Here is a 21,322-nt window from a genome sequence, read left to right as displayed (position 1 = left end):
GCGGTCTTTCGCTGCCCTGTGACGTCACAAGTCTCCACTTCTCAGATCCTGTAGTTTTCTGGCCATGGTTTCAATAAAAGCTGTTTTTGTCAAAACTGTCAAAGGAACAAGGAAAATTAGAATTTTCATTTAATAATACATATAAGAATAATATAACAACAAATTCACATGATAGCGGTTCTCTGGTGTCAATTAATTACATGCAGGTGAACAAATAAATTATTTAATCTTTTTGTAGTAAGTGATTTATTTTGATTGTTTTTCTTTTTAAAAAAATTGTTTACATTTTAATGATTTAATAATTATTGTTTTATTTAAAATGTGTTTATTATAAGGATTTTAATATTATTATAAGTTTTTATTTGAATTGTTTGTATTTAAAAATGTATTATTTTTCAATGAACTGTTATTAATAAAAAAAGTTTCATTTAGATTTTTTTTATGTATGTGTATGTGTGTGTGTTATCGTGTGATGATGTGATATGTGATGTGTGTGTGCAGCGCGTGTGCTGGAGTGTGTGTGTGCCGCTCTGCTGCTCTCAGATGAGGACGTGAAGGCTGGTGTGTGTTACGTGTTGTTGAGGATCTGGAGCTCCGCCTCCGCCGTCCAGATGCTAACAGACGCTCTCCGCCAGCGCATGTGTGTGTTACTGCTGCACACACTCTCAAACACACACACCACAGCGCTCACCATCAACTGCCTCGGTAAGAGTCCCTATCAGAAACATGCACACACTTACAAATAAACACCAGTTTGTGAGCATGTTTAGCTAAGGACTATGGCTGGGCATTGACACACGTCACGATTCAATGTTGATTTACAATCTTCATATTCGATTCAGTTCCTCTCTTGATTTGATGCAATATCGATTCATTTGGATATATATCAGGTACAGAACAGATGAAAGTTTTTATCAAGGAAAACAATCTCTCTGTCTGAACTAATGCCGTAAACTGTACAGGAACCGTCTTTTTTATTTCTGTGACTTATCCATGCATGGCATCTAACAAAACATTTATTGTGAAATATGAGTGATTAACTGTACATGTGTGTGTGTTGCAGGTGTTGTGAAGCAGATGTGCCAGTACTCTGAGGTGGTGTGTGTGTTGATGAATCTGAAGGATGGCGCTGAAGATCCGCTGCCGTATCAACCACTGCCGCTCATCCTGAAGAAGGTGTGAACACACAGACTCACACTCTGATTATTGGAAAAAACACTGATTATTGCAGAAGTAGCTTCAAAGTGAAAGCGTTAAAAGTTTTTACAGAGATGCACTGAACAAAACATTTCTTATTTTCTACAAAATATGTTTAACAAAATAATTTGGGCTTTAATTTTGCTATATAATCAACATCTAACCAATTCGTGTTTCACAAAAAAATTTTTTCACACAAAAATTGAGGTTCCTTATTCTGTTCATGTGCTGTATCAGGAGCAGCCACTGGCTGATGCGTTCTCTTGTCATAGATTAATACATTTCTTTCTCAATATCACACCCATCACAAAACAGCAGCCAAATATGGAACCTTGAGAGCTTTCTAATGATTTTGCCAAAATTGATTTGATTGTACAATAGTGCCGTAAACTGTATAACATGACTCCACCCACTGGGGGAGGTGCCTGCAGGAAGGTTTTAAAGCACCACCAAAATATGTGATGGGGAAAAAAGGCAAGTTAGATAACTGTAATGTATTGATATTGATTGTTGTTGATGTAAATGTGTGTGTGTGTTGTAGCTGTTGTTGAGCGCTCAGGACTCTCTTCAGGTGGTGTCGGTGCGCTGTGTGTGTGCCGTACTGATTCACGCTCCTCGGCGCTTCACTGCCGCCTTCATTCAGGCCGATCTACCCGGTGAGATGCTTCACTAACTACAACATCAACCAAACTGATCGCACTGCAGAACTAGTGTAAATATGAATGAATTAAATCATAACATAGTTAACATACATAAGATGCAACATACGTAAGACGTAACATACGTAACATACATCAGACGAAAGGACATAACATACATAAGATGTAACAGTTTACATACAATAGACATAACATACTTAAGATGTATGATGTAACATACATAAGATGTAACATACGTAAGATGTAATATACACAAGGTATAACATATATAAGATGTAACATAAGATCTAGCATGTAACATACATAAGACAACATACATAAGATGTATGACGTAACATACATAAGACGTAAGAGGTAATATACGTAATATGTAACATACATAAGATGTAACATGCATAAGATGTAAAATACATAAGACGTAACACGCAACACACTCAAGACGTAACATATATAAGATGTAACACGTAACATACATAATACTTAACATTACACACGCTGATGTTGCACCATGTCGGAGTGTCTTTCATTCATTCCCACACATAAACAGGACAGCATATGAATGTGTGTGTGTGTGTGTGTGTGTGTGTGTGTGTGTGTGTGTCAGAGTTCCTGCTGGAGGTGATGAGCAGCGGCTGCACTGACGTGTTGCTGTGGTCCGTCTTCAGCTGTTTACTGCTGTTGTCCGAAGACCCGCTCTTCTTCTCGCAGTGCCACGCCGTCTACGGTGAGATCCAGCAGCTGCTGAGCCCAAACTCATTCCTCTCCATTCATCAAACACCAGATCAGGAGCAGATGCACGTCACAAGCCGCATTTCCATTACCCTTCATATTGAGCAAATTGAAATTGCAAATTGAAAATATGCCCAATGGAAACACGTCAATTTCTCAAAAACTCTCATATATCGCAAAAAAGTATTTACTCTCGCATGAGGTGGTTTTCAGGCAGTTCGAAAAAGGAATATTTTGCAAAACTGCAATGGAAACAGTTTTTGCTCATTTACAGGTCACCTGACGTAGATGGCGCGGTGTGTTTGGACAGAATACGAGACAGAGTTCTTCATTAAACTTAGAAAAACAAAAGTGTCACAGAATTACTGGATTCTAAACAACAAAGAAATGCCACAATTTATCAAGATCTTGAAGCAGAAATGAGGGAGAAACACCCAGAAACTCCTCATATGTGCCGCTCACAGTATAAGAGTCTTTCCTTGCCATTAATGCTTGGATACACGCCTACGTCTCCTTCCATTAAAAATAATGGCTAGTGCGATGGCTAGGATATAGCCTACGTAAACCTACCAACATCAGTCGCCATGATTTTTGGAATGACTTATCGTGAGAGAAAAAAAATATGTTTTAGTCGCATATAATCAGTAAGTGGAAACGCCATATTTTCTAAATTGATTTTTATCGACATTTTAAAAGATATCGCAAAAGTTTTGCGCAAATCTGTAATGGAAACGCGGCTACAGAGAGTACATTGCCATTAAAGGCTGTTCTTTATACATTAATACTCATCAGAATCCATCATTCTTCAGAAGTGTAAGTGTAAATGTTTGTGTGTGTGTTTGAGGTATGGAGCCGTTAGTGCGATGTCTGAAAGAGACTCTGGGAAAGTCCAACACTGAGGTGCAGAAACAGGGACTGGAGCTGCTGTCGGCCATATTGGACAGGTCAAACATCACACGTTTGCTTTTCTCTTTCCTCTGACCTCTGTTGTCTTTATTAGTATCATACTCGAATTCTCTGTTATAAACCACAGATATATCAGATCAAACAGCGCTGACGTGGAAACCAGGAGAAACATTGTGCCATGAACGAACAAGTTATAGAAGGCTTCTCAATCCACAAATCACCAACATTCAACATGGATTTAATGTAGTAACACTAACTGTAACAATGGTATTGTGGCAGAAATAGTTGAATGTTTTTACATTATTCATGTCAGGGTTCGTACAACCTTTTGAGAGTGAAATTCAAGCACTAATCAAGGACTTTCAGGTCCTTCACTCTATTTCCAGCACTGCAGAAAGCTCTAAATATTAACCAATTGAAATGTTATTTTTAATGTGATGACCAAAAACATTATTTGTTCATCTGTCAAAGATTGTCCCCATTTGTAAAACTAAAAAGTTTCAAGATGTAGGAAAACTTTCATGTGTCAAACAAATGCTTTCGTTTAAAAATTAAAAAAAAGATATGAAATGACCACTATAACCAGTAGATGGCGGCAGAGGAGCACTTGGATTTATTAGCCATTTCCACTTTTTTCCACACATTTTGCTTTTATATTTATATTTTGATAATATGAAAACCCTATTATAAAATATCAAAGACAAAAAGACACTTTTTGTACTGAAGTAAGAAGTAGGAAGAGTCTCATTAAAAACAAAAACTTCTTCAAATTGCGAGTAATCACACAGAAAGCAAGATGGAGGTACCAGCTCCTGATTTGATAGCGCTGGGGGTGTTTTTAATCATAAAGTTAATTTATTCATAAAATGACTATTGTTTTGCATTAATAAGTGCAGTTACTAAATAAAATTACATGTTTATTTCCTGGAAAAGCACATTTGACACTAAAGCACTGAGCTTGAGTTGAGATGCAGATAACAACAACCCAAGTTATAGAGGGAACATCTAAATATTCTACTCTTTGTTCATTAAAAGTGTCACAGTAGGATCAGTGTGTGTGTGTGTGCGTTTAATCATTAATGATGTGTGTGTGTGTTTAATCAGTTATGATGTGTGTGTGTGTGTATGTGTGTGTGTGCAGGCAGCCTGCAGCTGTGCGCTTGTTCCCGACCGCCTCTGAGTTCACAGGTGTGTGTGATGTCATCGTGGAGGGCGTGGCCACTTCCTGTCCGCAGGTGTCCATGTGTGCAGTCCGAGCCGCCAACGTCCTGCTCAGGTCACACACACACACACACACACACACACACACACACACACACACACACACACACACACACACACACACACACCTGATACTGATGTATGCACTCATGATATCATCTGTAGAGTAAAACGAACACTCACTGTTGCACGTGTGTGTGTGTGTGTGTGTTTGTGTGTGTATGTGTGTGTGTGTGTGTGTGTGTGTATGTGTGTGTGTGTGTCTTCACAGGCCGAACCACCAGTCCAGTCCGGTTCAGTTCTCAGATGTCAAGAGAGTCGTGGAGGCTGTGATGTCCAAGTGCAGAGTGAGTGTGTGTGTTCTTATCAGTGGTCATGTGATCAGTCTGATCCACTCATGATCATGTGTGTGTGTGTGTGTGTGTGTGTGTGTGTGTGTTCAGGAGATCAGCTCTGGTCCAGAATCAGTGTCAGCAGCAGGAGTTTTAATGCAAACGCTCACGTGCTTCGATGCTGCTTGCAGGTCAGACACACACACACACACACACACACACACTCTGATGAGCTCAAACTCTCTGACAGCAGACGTCATGTGTGAGATTAACCATTCACACTTTTTTCTTGAAGTTCCTCTGAGATTTGAAGGTAATATTTTAATTATTTATAAACCATGTTCATGGTTCTCTGATGTGCATTTTTCAATTCAATTCACGTTTATTTGTACAGCACTTTTCACAATACACATCATTTCAAAGCAGCTTTACAGAAAATGCATGAGTCCACATTACAATTTAGAGTGATCTGTTATTAGAGGAAACTGTCTAAGTATTTCAGAAATTTACATGTACAAAGTCACAGTTAGATAAAAATTGTATTCATTTAAACAATGTAATAATTTAATGCAGAAACAATGAGCTCATTGAAGTAAAGAATACGTGTATGGCTTATTTTATTATGATCTTTTTTAAGTAATTTATTAAATCTACATTTTTACGATTTCATAAATATTTGGTAAATGTTTTATTTTGATTGTTTTGATTTTTAAAGTATTTAAATACTTTTTTAAATACATATTTACATTTTTGTGATTCATTTTTTTTAAAGTATTTTATTATTTATTATTTAAAAAAATATATTTAAATGTACATTTTTGCGATATATTGTTGGGTTTTATTTTGCATTTAATTTTACATTTTCATGATTTCAGTTTTAGTAAGTGTTTTATTTTGTTTATGATTTTACAATTATTCCTTTTTAATTTAACCAATTTATAATTCTATTCATTTTAAATAGGTGTTCAGTTTATTGAGTTTTGTATTTTTTTGATTTTATTAATCATTAATGTTTTATTTGAGTTTTTATTTAGAAAAAAATTATAGTTTTTTTTATATTATATATTTTATATATATATGAGAAAGCCTAGTTTGTGAAAGCCTGTGTTAGAGCATCTGAACTGAACTCTGTATGTGTGTGTGTGTGTGTGTGTGTGTGTAGGTTGCTGGAGGTGTGTGTGTGTGAGTCGGCTCAGACGGACGGTGTGTGTTCAGCTCCAGCGCAGCAGCAGCAGGAGGAGACGCTGGAGTCGTTGTGTGTGTTTCTGCTGCACTGCTGCGACACCACCTGCATCCCTGCATTCACTGTGAGTCTCACACACACACACACACACACACACACACACACACACACACACGTGCTGAACTCTACAGGTATACTGACCCCTGTGTGTGTGTGTGTGTAGGGCGTGTGCGAACGGCTCTCGTCTCCACAGACGCTGCAGCTCTTCCTCTCGGTTCTGTCTCGTCAGTTCGCTCTGTGTCCCGCTCACATGACCTCCTTCTCCAAGAAGCTCGGTAAGACCAGGGGTCAGAGGTCAAAGGTCACAGCTACTCTGAATCAGATGTTTCTCCTGCTGGACGATAAATCTGTTTTGAGCTTCTTTTAGGGCTGGACAATAATTCAATATCAATATATATCTCGATATAATTTTTTGGAATAACAGTGATATGATTTTTAAACACATTTCCGATATTTCAATATACAGTACAGCATTTGTCACTGGCTACTTTTACATGCAACCAAATAATCCGTTAGGAGTCGGATTGACGGCTCAATTGTTTTGAAAATGTAAAAGCTACATCAATCAGAATGAATTCAGTGTCATAAACACTCAACAGGGCCCTATCTTGCACCCAGCGCAATTGTACCTTGTACACTGACGCATGTATCATTCCTGTTTTGCACCCGACACACAGGGGACTTTTCCCTCCAGATGCACGTCGGTAAATTAGGGAATGAACTTGCGCTCCCTGGGGCGGTTCAGCGCAAAGAGGAGGCGTGTTCTGGCGCAAACGTTCCCTGGTGCTATTTTGCAGTTTCAGAAAACAATTCCGCCACTGACCAGGAAAAACTTAGTACATAAGTTGAGAGTCTTATGTTTATTTGACAGTGATTTCACATTTCTTGTTTGGATGAAGGCTAAATACAAATAAAAGGTGAACATTCATTTATTTTTACCTTTTTTATTATATAAAATATTATATAGTTTTATAGGAGGAGGTTTCATAGACTTGTTGTAGTTTGTAGTTACTGACGTCCGTTGTGGGCGTTCTTGGCAGTTTTTCTGAGGCTTTTTTATTGTTCGTGTCGATATCGGAATTATATCGTATCGACCGAAATGAAGAAATATATATCGTGATTTAAATGTTGGCCACATCGTCCAGCCCTAGCTTCTGTTATTGGACTCTCACAGTCATTTTGCGTTATTCTCATTGCCATTATCAGAACTGCTCATTATCTCTGTGTGTGTGTGTGTGTGTGTGTGTGTGTTTGTCAGCTGCATCTGGATTCATCAGACTGACTGTGGACAGTAAAGCCAAGCTGTGTTCAGGGAACAGGTGAGATACAGTACACACACACACGCAGATAGTGAGTGTGTTGAAGTGCAGGTGTTTATGATGTGTGTGTGTGTGTGTGTGTGTGTGTGTTTCAGGAACACGTCTCTGAATCAGATCTGCTGTGATTTCCTCCTGAAGCTCTGCATGTGTCTGATCTCACACACTGACACCTGGAACCATGAAGACACGCAGGGTAACGTCTGTCTCTGTGTGTGTGTGTGTGTGTGTGTGTGTGTTATTTTACATTGTTTTATATTATAGTTTTTATATCATTTTGAATTTTTTGTTTCATTTTAATTAAGTTTTTAGTCATTTTGTTGTGTGGTTTTCTCTTTGTTATTATTTTTATAGGTTTTCATTCATTTTTATTTCAGTTTTAGTTTCTCCCCAGCAAACACACAACGCTCTCCTAACATTCTGCAAACCTAAAAAGAACATTCTACTTTTGAAAAGATCACTGTTGAGTGTGTGTGTGTGTGTGTGTGTGTGTGTGTGTGTGTGTGTGTGTGTTGCGCAGATGTGCAGCGTGTCCTGCAGGAGTCTCTGCCGTCTCTGTGCTGCAGTGTGTCCGACTGGCCCTCCCTTCTCCCTGATATCCCACAATCCCTCAGGAGCACGCAGTTCTGCATCATCCACCTGCTGTACCTCTCGCTGCTGCACGGAGACAGGTGTGTGTGAGAGTGAGTGTAAGTATGTGTCTGAGTGTGTGTGAGTGAGTGAGTGTGTGAGAGAGTGATAGTGAGTGAGTATGTGTGTGTGCGTGAGAGTGTGAGTGCATAAGAGAGAGTGATAGAGTGTGTGAGAGAGTGTGTGAGAATGTGATAGTGTGTGAGAGTGTGAGAGAGAGTGTGAGTGCGTGAGTGTGTGTGACAGTGAGTGAGAGGGTGTGAGTGTGTGTGAGTGAGTGTGTGTGAGTGAGTGTGAGAGAGTGATAGTGAGTGAGTGAGTGAGTGTGTGTGTGTGAGTGCGTGAGTGAGTGAGTGAGAGAGTGATAGAGTGTGATAGAGTGTAATATTGTGTGAGAGAGTGTGAGTGAGTGTGAGTGAGTGAGTGAGAGAGTGATAGAGTGTGTTAGAGTGTGTGTATGAGTGTTTGTGAGTGTGTGTGTGAGTGAGTGATGATGTCATTGAGTGATGGAGAGGAGATGATAACCTCTGTGATCATGTGACAGGTTTCTGTGTGACTCGGCCGTGTTCTCCTGCGTTCTGCGCTTCATCGTGTGTGTTCAGGATCAGTGCGACGACGCTCTTCCTGCGTGTGTGTTGAGTTCAGTCCTCTATCTGCTGTCTGTCAATCAACACAGCGGCCCTCGCCTGGACATGGTGACCTCACAACACACACACACACACACGCACACACACACACCTCATCTCTGTGACCTCACTCACACTTTCTACACATGAGGAAACATATAAATTCAAATATATTTGAAACATCATCTGTTACAATAGTAACAGTTAAAGAACAACTGCATTCTAAACTACATTCAAATTCCAATCCCTTTGGAACCTCATCTGTTCCAGTAGCAGAAGCAGTTAGAGAAACACAACCGCTAACACACTCACTGTGTGTGATGAACATCTGTACATGTCTGTCAGTCTGATGAGCACATAGCAACACCCTAGCAACCCCTCAGAGCTCTGAGGTTGAGTGTGAACAGTGACTGAAGCGTGTGTGTGTGTGTGTGTGTGCAGGTATCGGTGAGCGTGGTCAGTAAAGCCCTGTCCTCCTGTCCCGCGCTCTTCTCTCGTGCTCTTCCTCTCTGCGTGCTGAGCCTCATTTTCCAGTATCCCGAGCTCTCGGAGCGCTTCGGGGCGCCGGCTCTGACGGGACGACTCTCTCGCGGGCCGGAGGAGGAGCAGGAGCTGCTGGAGCTGCTACACACACACCCTGCAGCGCTGCTGAACATGCTGGTGACACACTCTCTCTCTCACACACACACACACACACACACACACTCACACTCTCTCTCACACACACACACACACACACACACTCACACTCTCTCTCACACACACACTCTCACACACAAGCTCTCACACTCACGTCCTCACATGCACACACACACTTACACATGCAGAAACGCACACGCTCACACACACACACACACAAACACACACACACTCACTCTCACACACTCACATGCTTTCACACAAGCTCTCAAACACCCAAACACTCACTCACACACACGCTCACACACACTCTGACACTCACACACACACACACACTCATGCTCACATTCACACACAATCACAGACACACACAAAAAAGCTTCAAATGAACGACTTTTCTCCTAGATTTAAAACATAAAACTAACAGCTACTATGATGATCAACACGCATAACTCTCTGTTCAAATCTCAGAAAATGTAGTTTAGTGTTTCGTGTGTGTTTGTGTGTGTGTGTGTGTGTGTGTGTGTGTGTGTGTGTGTGTGTGTGTGTGTGTTGAGGGCGTGGCGTGTAATGCCGAGAACGCAGCTTCTCAGTCAGCCATCGGTGTGTTGCGATCGTTCCTGAGTTCAGTCGACGGCGTCAGCATCAGCAGGACAACTGATCTCTCCGATCACATCCGATCGGCACTCATGAACGTCCTGCAGAGACACAAACACACAGGTCAGACACACACAAACACACACACACACACACACAGGTCAGGACTCAATGTTACGTGTTAAAACATTATAAATAATGACATTATATCACTCAATAATGTGCCATCATTGCTGGCTGTAACCAGTGTTACTATAGTATATAATAGTATATTAAATTATACTATTTTATTAGTTACATTGTACTATATTATTTATTCAAATAAGTTAATTAATTCATTTAAATTTTATTTAAAGTTTTAGTAATCTTGTTGTGACTTTCTTAGTCTATTTAGTTTATGTAAATTCTCTTCTATTTTAGTTATTATATACTACTGGATTTAAACTAAACAAAGATTAGAAATCAAGGATGGTGCGGACAGCATTCACCGATCCTTCATCTGTTAGTAGTAGTAATATACTTTATTGTCCTCGAAAGGAAATTTGTTGTGTACTAAATGTTTCTGCATAGACATATAAATGACAGTTTAGACTTTAAAATCTAATATTATCAAGATAAACACTTATTCAACATTCACAGATACAGGTACACAGCAATTCAAACCTGACCCTCAAAGCTTTAGCAAATCTAACGCCAGTAAAATATATTTTTTAAACCCAACCGTTGGGTTACAGATATTGGGTCAATATGTTGGGTTATTTTCCAAAAATATTGGGTCATTTTTAAAATCGTTGGGTTTCTAGTAACAATCCGGCTGTTGGGTTAAATAGCCTACGGTTTCCGCAGCGACGGATCAAATTTTAACAGTCCAGTGACAGACAGTCAACACAAAGACGCTGCTTATGAAAGGTAAGTCATATCTTTGTGTTCTGCTGCTGCACCAGATCCTTTGGGAAAAGGGACAAGAGAGGGACGGTAAGGTTTCCGTACCCCGGAGATGATGTGGGCCTCTGTTGGACACAGTGTTTTCAGGTAAGCTGAAGTTTCTGAACACGTGAAGGAATAGTGCTTTAGCTGGAGGTTCTTCATTGGGATTCGGCATGCTTTGGAGAACCTGTCGACTGCCACAAGAACACAGGTGAAAGATTCGGATTCTGGAAGGTCTGTGATGAAATCTACTCCTAGGTGTGACCAGGGTCGTTGAGGAATGGGAAGTGGATGCAATTCACCTTCAGGTAGGCTTGCTACGATTGTCAGAAGGAGAGTCGTAGATCCAAATGCAAGTAGCCTATAGCAGTTTATTGTGACAGACAGGACAGCAGAAATACTCAGAAGAGCACAGTCATCAGGCTGGCGAACTCAATGCAATAATCCAAGGAAAGAGAGAGAGATGAAGAGACAGGAATCAAACTCAGCGTGGAAACTCGTTGAAGAAAACTCTAGATCGATCTCTGAACTGCTTAGAAGCACAGACGAGACCCAGGAATGACTGAGCTAGGAACTCACACACAGGAACTGGGTGAGAGAACAAAAGAAGAGTGACGAACCGACACCAAGCATGTCTCACTCCAGCTAGATATAGGCAGCCTACTATCTGCAGCTGAATGACTGATTGAGTGATCAGCTGGTGACTAGGCAACAAACAAGCCACCACACACACAGACCCAACACCTACAAACACACCGGACAGATATGCAAAAATGAACACACGGATTCATGAACGGTGTTACCGGTTACATCACTTGCCCACCGCAGCAATATTTGGTGTCAAAGCAAAAATGTAAAATTGCCTATTCAAGCGAATTTGTCATTGTACTGTTTTGTTGTTGTGTTTTTCATTAAGAATAATAGGCTAATGAACTCGCCATTCAAGCAATCCGCCCCCGAACTGGCCTAATTTGAAAGCGAAACTAAAATGCGCTCATCCGCACCACTGTGAATGCTTGTGCGGACGTGCGCATTTTAGTTTCACTTTCAAATCAGCGATTTAAAAGCCCCCGCCGGTGACACAGGTATTACCGGTATTGTCACACTTCGATTAACCGGTGAGAGAATATGTTCACCGTCACATCCCTACCTCCAGGTAAGTGACGAGGAGATTTGGAGATGGCACAGGTGGGACATCCTTGCTTGAACTCCCTCATCCTTCCTTATATGGGACCACCAGTACCAGTTGCGGAGGAGCGAGAGGGTTTGCTGACTGCTGACTCCTGAGCCTGAGGAAGAGTGTACAGAGTCCATGAGGGTAAGGCTGTGGGAACATAAATCTCACCCTCAGGACCGGAGCGGACTCTGAGAGAGTGGCCTCTGCGATCCGTTCTTCCAGATCCCACTGGATGCTGTTAAGGACGATGGCGCAGAATCGGGTCCCATATCAACATAAGATGTCAGCGCCATATTGGGACTTTAGCGGCTTCACTTTTCTACAGTGGAAGAGAGTGATCATCTCATCGTCCATCTTTTTACAGTCTATGGTCACGACTGATGTAGAGAGACTCGAGGACGAATCGATACAAGGCTTTAATGAGGATTCCTCAACAGAACACAACGCTGGAGCGTAAAGCAATAAGTATTCAGATAGGGAACTCAGCTTGATAGTGACAGTACCTCAGTAGAAGCTCCCAGGACTGAGGAGGATCCCGAGCGCCATTAGTATGTGTGTGTATCTGGTGTGTTTAACTTATAACTGGTATGTGTGTTTAACTCATAACTGGTATGTGTGTGTATCTGGTGTGTTTAACTCATAACTGGTATGTGTGTGTATCTGGTGTGTTTCAGACGGGCTGTCGGTGCTGCTTGACGTCTTGTCTGTGATTCAGAGTCACTCGTCCAGTCAGATGAATCACACAGACTTCAAACTGCTTTACCACGGTAAGAACAGAGAGTTTGTCTGCGGTTTTGAACGTGTGTATCACTCATACGTGTGTGTGTGTGTGTGTGTGTGTGTGTGTGTGTGTGTGTGTGTGTGTGTGTGTGTAGTCAGTAATCTGGTAGGAAAGATGGACTCGAGTGACTCTGAGCTGCTGCTGTCTGGGTTCAACTGTCTGTACTGCTTCCTGTGTGTGTGTCCGTCACACGCCACCGACAGAGGTAACACACACAGACACACACACACACACACACACACACACACACACACACACACACACACACACACACACACACAACCACACACACACCTTATGGTTGTGTGTGTGTGTTCCAGTGGCGTCTCTGCTGCTGGGTAACGTCAGGCTGATGGAGCTGCTAACACACACACACACACACACACACACACACACACATCTGATGATTTTGTGTGTGTGTGTGTGTTCCAGTGGCGTCTCTGCTGCTGGGTAACGTCAGGCTGATGGAGCTGCTGGAGGAGGTCTTATCTTCCTCTCCCTCTTCATCATCTTCGTCTTCATCATCACTGCACTGCTCCTCCCTGCTCCTGCTCTCCTCCCTCGTGCTCCTGCAGAACAAACACGACGCTCAGGTGAGACACACACGTCCTGCTCAGGTGAGGTGTGTGTGTGTTGCAGCGCAAAACACCTGATGCGTGTGTGTGTGTGTTAAAGGTGCAGAAGAGCATCAGTGTGGATCTTCATCAGATACTGAGACGACTGGCCTTCAGCAAGCGAGAGACAGACCCGCTGCTACTTGGTAAAACTCACACACACACACACACACACACAAAGAGTTTAATAATGTAGAAAGTTTAATCTGCTGAAGCTTCAGGTTTGATTTTGTGAGAAAACACTGATCTGATTCCTCAAGTGATATAATCTCATTATAGGTTATCTGATTTAAAGCACCCCTGTGTGTGTGTGTGTGTAGTGTGCAGTGTGCGGTTCGTGCAGGTGTGTTTGGATGTGGACGAGTCTGGTCTGGTGTGTGTGTGTGACGCAGCGCTGGAACGACCTCTTCAGACAGCAGACGGTGCTCTACACCCACTGGGACACAGCGGCACAACCAGCCTCGTGACGGCCCTCAGCGCACTCATGCTGCAGGTACACACACACACACACACACACACACACACACATGCATGCTGCTGGTACACATGCTGTGAGTGACGGTAAATCAGTGATTGATGTGTGTGTGAACAGAAGCAGGATCTGCTGGTCAGCGCGGCTCTAAACTGTCTGACGTCTCTGATGGAGTTTCTGTGCCGCAGGACCCCTGAATCAGGTACACACACACACACACACACACACACACACACACACACATATGGCTTCAGATCAGACATAGTGAAGCATAATGACAACAGCTGCATCATTTCACCGTTTCTAAAAGTGAGCAGTCTGATCAAATAAAGTGGCATGGTCACATATTTTAGTAATCCTCATAAATTAAGTTTAATTCGAAAGCTTAAAAACTAGGGGTGTAACGGTACACAAAGATGACGGTTCGCTACAGCAGGGAGAGAAACTAAACCTAAATTATTTTTTTTATTATTAAACAGTGGTTTACTAAACATATTGTAAACCACCGACAACACTGACGATGGCGTACATCACCCACCAGGGGGCTCTACGTTCACATCTCCTCCTCTGGAGTCAGCAGCGGCTCCGGCACTCTAGACACAAAACTCAAAACGGTTATCACTTATAACACAGGCTGTCTAATGTTCAAAACATTGCATTGTGCATTCACATCTTTAAAGAAATCTTGCACTTGCACAATCATTGGTTCAAAAAACAAATTTACTGTGAAATACCATTGAAACATAACTATAGATCACCCACACACAAGCAACCGATAGTTTCACTGTGTCATTGTTTGTACAATCATTAAATATTGTAGAACAAAATAGGTGATACAGGTTTCATTATGGTACTACATGTACAGTAAATACATCTCTGTAAAAGTATTACAGTAGTAGAGAGAATACTACAGACACAGTGGAATCACTGAACAAAGTTTGTAATATATTGATGCAAAACACTACAGTACAATCACAACATAGGTTTATTTGAATCAAAGCAAAAATAATTAGCTATGAAATAGAAACGAAAAGACAGTACTGTAAAACATCAAATGCAGTGTTCCTCAACTTGCTTGCTTGTACTGTAAGAAACAAATCAGGAGTGATTACTGTACTTCTACTTTGTCATCAACTCTGTGTTGTGGATTTGGCCATTGTCCCACACAATGACATAGGTCACACCTTCAGCTCTACAAACCTGATCGAGCTCATCAAGAAAGGTGACAAGGAGAGCTGCATTATATGGTCCAATATGAGGTCTGCGTCCCACCACACCATCTTCTGATATAGCCGCACACATGATAATGTTGGCCCCACGTTGTCCAGGTACTTGGATGGTTGCCTGCTGGCCAATGAAATTTCAACCTCTCCTCCTTGTCTTGGCCAGATTAAAACCTGCCTCATCCAAATATATGAATTTGTGATGGTCGTCATCAGCATCCAGCTCCATCACCCTCTAAAAATACATTTTGGAAAGAGATGTACAATGTAGAATTTTTGGGAATGTTTTTACAACAGCCATCTTGAAACTGAACTTACCTGAACATACTCAGTCCTCATTTGCTTCACTCTGTCTGCATTTCTTTCGAAAGGCACACGGTATAGTTGTTTTATAGATACCTGGTGCCTTTTCAGTATGCGTGCAATAGTCGGCAAACTTATGGATCCCACATTGTTGAACAGGTCTTCATTGTCCAAGATATGCTGGCGAATTTCTGTAAGGCGAATATCATTTCTGGCCCGAACCAAATCGACCACAGCCTGCTCTTGTTGGTCAGTTAGAATTTTGCCTCTGCCTCCACTATTTGGCCTGGTCACAATTCTACAGGGAACATTAGAGTAAGAAGACACTTGGTCACATCACCTATTCTGTGATACACATTGGTATGCAGTCATTTGACAATTAAGAGTAGCATAATGTTTAGTGCATGCTGAAACCTTACCAGTTCTCAGTGGCGGACTGGGACAATAATTCAGGCCGGGAATTTGACTCCACTGCCAGGCCACCTCTGCTGCTGCAGTCACCACCTACTACCATCTACTGGACTGATAAACTTGTAGGCTAACCCTATTAATGTAACAGGTTATAGCATAATTGCCTAAGTCATTTTTTGTTTCTTCTTGTTTTCCAAAGACATTGAAATATGACTTAGGCAATTATGCTATGAGGCTAACGATATCTAAAATAATTTTGTAGACATAGAGATGCACCGATTACAATTTCTAGGCTGATTCCGTTTTTTCATTGAGTTTGACCTGCCGATTCCGATTTTTTTTCTAACCACTTTACAGCACACACAAATATTTATTTTTGATCTTTTCTTGACTTTAACCCTTTCACGCGTAAGTTTAAAATATTCTAACTGACACCCCCACCCCCAGAGTGAGTTTTTTCAAGGCGAACGTTCCCTTTAATGTTTCCATGGCGACGCGTCACGCGATATTATATTTGAAAAGATTGTTATTGCTGCTTCCACAGACATCAGTGTGTATTTTACAAACTCCAAATGTATTGTTTTACTCGTGCTTATGTGTATTTAAATATCTGAAACCTAAAATAAACATTATGAGGTTGAAAACACTGCTTAGTTGTGATATATGACAGCGCTGTGCGTCCGACTCTGGCTCAGCGCCAGCCAACGCGCGAAAGCACAGTTTGAATCTGGCAGTTATGCGACGTCTCAAATCGGTAAAATTAAATATGTAAAATTATAGACGTAATGAGTGGCACATAACGTGAAGTAACATGGCATTTTATTTTGTTTGAAATTTAACTTGTCCAGTGGGACAACTAATTTTCTATTCCACTTGTCCTACAAAAAAATCCACTTGTCCCGGACAAGCAGACAAGCCTTAATGTCGAGCCCTGCACTAACACTATTCTGTCTACTTTTTATTCATTTTTATTTATTATATAAAAAATATGCTACATGTAGACGAAACGAGACTTGACACAGCACAGCAGCACTTACATATTGTTGCTCGTTTGTTGGTTTAATTTTATCTATTGTGATTATCTAAGTGATTTGGATGAAAGCGTTCGTCTGCACTCTGCCAAATTATTATAAATATAATGTAAATGTAATCTTGACCGACCTGTTCCCTTACTGGCGAACATGGCTGGGATTTTGCAGCAGCTTGCTGCGTCTGTGGCCAGGGCTTTTTTCCTTTTTATACGCTCCCTCTCTGCTCCTCCTTTGCGTTTACGCTCCATTTTTTGAACGATCAGATATACCCTGTAGGCATTGCGTCGCTGACGTTGGGTGGGAGTGTCATTTTCACTCCGCCATTGCCTGATTCGTCGATTGAGAGATCCGTCAATTAATTCGTAGTTGCACACCAGCCTATCACATGCCAGGCTGATCGTCTGCACAGCGGCAGCCAGCAGGCCAGAACGACCGTCAGGCCACCGGGAAATGTCCCGGTGCTCCCGATGGCCAGTCCGCCCCTGCCAGTTCTCATTGTGGAAAGTTCTGATTATTGAGGCCACGGTTGACCTTCTGAGAGGTTTGGTTGTATCATTGTAGCCGCCTTAGTCATTGTCATGCCATGATTTATGACATGGTCTACAACAGGGGTGCCCAACCCTGCTCCTGCCGATCGACTGTCCTGCACAGTTCATCTCCAACCCTAATCAAACACACCTGCCTTTAATTTTCAAGCTATCCTGAAGATGTTAATTGGTTGCTTCAGGTGTGTTTGATTAGGGTTGGAGATAAACTGTACAGGACAGTCGATCGGCAGGAGCAAGGTTGGGCACCCCTGGTCTACAACTATTGCCCGAATTTCATTGGACAGTCTATGCTGTTGCTGCCGCTGTCTTGGTCCGTGGCCTTGTCCTCTACCACGTTCCCCCACACCTCTCAAACGAGACCCACGACCACCTCTCAGAAGGGGTGCCTGTCCTCTACCACGTTCCCCCACACCTCTCAAACGAGACCCACGACCACCTCTCAGAAGGGGTGCCTGTCCACTACCACGTTCCCCCACACCTCTCAAACGAGACCCACGACCACCTCTCAGAAGGGGTGCCTGTCCACTACCACGTTCCCCCATACCTCTCAAACGAGGCCCACGACCACCTCTCAGAAGGGGTGCCTGTCCTCTACCACGTTCCCCCACACCTCTCAAACGAGGCCCACGACCACCTCTCAGAAGGGGTGCCTGTCCTCTACCACATTCCCCCACACCTCTCAAACGAGACCCACGACCACCTCTCAGAAAAGGGGTGCCTGTCCTCTACCACGTTCCCCCACACCTCTCAAACGAGACCCACGACCACCTCTCAGAAGTGGTGCCTGTCCTCTACCACGTTCCCCCATACCTCTCAAACGAGGCCCACGACCACCTCTCAGAAGTGGTGCCTGTCCTCTACCACGTTCCCCCACACCTCTCAAACGAGACCCACGACCACCTCTCAGAAGGGGTGCCTGTCCTCTACCACGTTCCCCCACACCTCTCAAACGAGGCCCACGACCACCTCTCAGAAGTGGTGCCTGTCCTCTACCACGTTCCCCCACACCTCTCAAACGAGACCCACGACCACCTCTCAGAAGGGGTGCCTGTCCTCTACCACGTTCCCCCACACCTCTCAAACGAGACCCACGACCACCTCTCAGAAGGGGTGCCTGTCCTCTACCACGTTCCCCCACACCTCTCAAACGAGACCCACGACCACCTCTCAGAAGGGGTGCCTGTCCTCTACCACGTTCCCCCACACCTCTCAAACGAGGCCCACGACCACCTCTCAGAAGGGGTGCCTGTCCCCTGCCATTCCTTTGACCAACACGTCTTCCTCGTCTTCCTCCCACCACTGCATTACCTCCATTGTGACCTGGATCACCTGCTGGCTCCATGTTACCTATCACTATGCTCTTGCAATTGGATCCCAATCAACTCTATATACTCATTCCACAATGTGCACTCAATCATCAGTAACGTGTTGGCAGAATTCGACAAGCAATTACAAGGGCCTGCATCTATACAGTGCAGTACTGTCAATACTGTAAATAGTCTGAAAAGGTGGTACAGTATTTGGGACCATAGACACAGTGTCTGATGAAGCATTATGATAAAATATTAGGCTACATCCATGGATATTGTAGTCTAATTGGTTCATGCTCCACGCTAATTGGTGACAATGAATCTCGTTATCTTGAAACTTTCATGATTTACAGTAAACATGGAAGATTGTTTGTCTGTTTTCATACAACTATGCATTAAGAGTAATGCAACAGTTACTTATCATTGTGAGCAGTTGTATCAATTGATAGTTAGATCATTGTAAGGAAATGAATAGACACTCATTTGAAATGAATTAAGTGTAAGTGTAATTGCCTTTTGAAATAGTAGTACTTTGATGTTAAGTTGTGTCATATTGAACAGGTGATTTTTGTTGAATGAACAAATGATCTAAGTTTTATGTGTAATGTATCCAAGCAATTGAGAAAATGGTTAGAGTTTTGAAAAATGTGCATTTTGATCATCGGTTGTGAGTTTTGTGTCTAGAGTTGTGAAAAATGACATCAAGGTTCTGAAAATAGTAACAAAGTGATTGTAAAAATCTGTAATAATGAATAACATAATAAGTGTTTTTATATGAAAATAAGATTCAGAAACTGTATTTGAAATTAAATTAATAATGGTAAATAAATAAGTAAAAGTAAAAAAAAACATAAGAAATAACATTTATTGATCCTACAGCGGCGCTGTAGAAAGGGTTCGTTGATGATCCGTTAACAAAGTAATCTATTCACACAGAATTGAAGTCTGTAAAAGAAGAGCTTATTGATGCAGTTCAGTCTGTCTGCTATTTTAGTCCAACCGTTACTTCTGATCGGAGGCTTCCATAAATATTTAGTTTATACATAGAGTTGTGCTTCAACTAAGTGTAGTGGTGCAACGAAAAAATATTTAGTAGTGCGTAAGTTGTATCTTAGTGCCCATTTACGTCAGAGCTTGGCTAAGTTGTAACTTGCGCACAGCTGTTGCAACCAGCCCCTGGTTTTGATGGTTGTGCCTTACTGGCCCACCTGGAACTGGTGATGTTTCTCACAACAGCCACTCCCTGGTGGATTTCCCTGAGGGAGGACCTGCTCTCTCAGAGATGGGGCTCCCGTGTCAAGACCTATGAAACATCCACGTGTGGCTTCTGGATGGGACGCGGAGGACTTAAAACCTCCAGCAGTGGTAGACACTATCACTCAAGCCAGCTTATACCTTAAAGGGGTCATCGGATGCCCATTTTCCACAAGTTGGTTTGATTCTTTAGGGTCTCCATGTAAAGTTTGTAACATACTTTGGTTAAAATTCCTCAATGGTTGTGTAAAACAACAGCCTTTTTACCTCCTCAAAAACAGCTCTGTTCACAGCGACCCATTTCAGTGCATGTCTCTTTAAATGATAATGAGGTGCATGTCTCTTTAAATGATAATGAGCAACTGCTCACCCCACCCACCCCTTTCTTCCGTGGGGGTGTCGACACAAGACGCGTAAAGTGCTACCTTGGTGGACAGTATACAAGTGGCTGAGGGTGGAAATATGCTAATACGGGACAGTCCATCAGTGGTCGTGGGCAGAGCATGAGAAATATGACATCATATTGCTCAGAAATGCAAACACCATGTAAAAGTGAATTTTGCATCTGATGACCCCTTTAAAGTTGAGTCTGTTCGTTGCTTGGTGTTCTTCCCGTCAGGAAGACTCCTGTAAATGCCCGATCAGCTCTGCTTTCTTTCCTGCAAGAAGGTTTAGTAACAACAATATGCAAGTGCTATGACAGAAAACTTTTAATGTGATTTGGCCGTTCATTGTCACAACAACAGTGTTTGGAGGCTCAAGAACACAAACTTTAAAATAGGTTCCAAGGTGCAAGTTTTGAAAAATGTTTAAAAACGTTCTCATCTCCGTGTAAACTTAAAAACATGAATCTGTGAAAACAGTGACGCCGTGCACATGCATATCATGTGTTTAGTCTATAGGAAGAAAGCTTTATGCGAGTAGGTGTGAACACATCATGAATTAATTAATGTCTTTCACACTTGAGAAAGACAAAGACCCTCCCATAAGAATGCACAAAGAATGAGAAGCACAAATAATTGAGAAGAGATTTTAAAAAGAATTGCTTTTTGATTGTTTGGATTTATGTACAATACAACATAATCCAAAGATACACAACAAATGACAAACAAAGCACATTATTTAACACACTGATCTAAAGACACAGACTTGAACAGTCACACACCTTTGTGCCAT

At 42.1% G+C, this 21,322-nt stretch overlaps 1 protein-coding gene across 3 annotated transcripts in view; it reads left to right on the top strand.

Moving 5' to 3' along the window:
• mei1 (meiotic double-stranded break formation protein 1) overlaps positions 1-21,322 on the top strand; it is a 52,656-nt gene that overhangs the window by 5,104 nt on the left and 26,230 nt on the right. For 2 of the 3 annotated variants that reach the window (XM_079877180.1, XM_079877179.1), the window contains 22 exons: positions 502-705; positions 1,064-1,176; positions 1,739-1,853; positions 2,461-2,580; positions 3,430-3,529; positions 4,633-4,767; positions 4,984-5,059; positions 5,156-5,235; positions 6,207-6,351; positions 6,451-6,562; positions 7,546-7,606; positions 7,702-7,799; positions 8,124-8,274; positions 8,778-8,928; positions 9,301-9,519; positions 10,056-10,218; positions 12,874-12,966; positions 13,075-13,185; positions 13,413-13,573; positions 13,656-13,740; positions 13,915-14,087; positions 14,187-14,268. In XM_079877180.1, the coding sequence (XP_079733306.1) occupies positions 502-705; positions 1,064-1,176; positions 1,739-1,853; positions 2,461-2,580; positions 3,430-3,529; positions 4,633-4,767; positions 4,984-5,059; positions 5,156-5,235; positions 6,207-6,351; positions 6,451-6,562; positions 7,546-7,606; positions 7,702-7,799; positions 8,124-8,274; positions 8,778-8,928; positions 9,301-9,519; positions 10,056-10,218; positions 12,874-12,966; positions 13,075-13,185; positions 13,413-13,573; positions 13,656-13,740; positions 13,915-14,087; positions 14,187-14,268 (2,748 nt within the window). The remainder of the gene's footprint in view (positions 1-501; positions 706-1,063; positions 1,177-1,738; positions 1,854-2,460; positions 2,581-3,429; positions 3,530-4,632; positions 4,768-4,983; positions 5,060-5,155; positions 5,236-6,206; positions 6,352-6,450; positions 6,563-7,545; positions 7,607-7,701; positions 7,800-8,123; positions 8,275-8,777; positions 8,929-9,300; positions 9,520-10,055; positions 10,219-12,873; positions 12,967-13,074; positions 13,186-13,412; positions 13,574-13,655; positions 13,741-13,914; positions 14,088-14,186; positions 14,269-21,322) is intronic. The other variant, XM_079877181.1, reaches the window with a different exon arrangement.

Source organism: Squalius cephalus (assembly GCF_949319135.1).
Source record: "Squalius cephalus genome assembly, chromosome: 1".
NCBI lineage: Eukaryota > Metazoa > Chordata > Actinopteri > Cypriniformes > Leuciscidae > Squalius > Squalius cephalus.
Note: the sequence above shows the minus strand (reverse complement) of the source record. Positions and strands in the feature narration are given on the sequence as shown.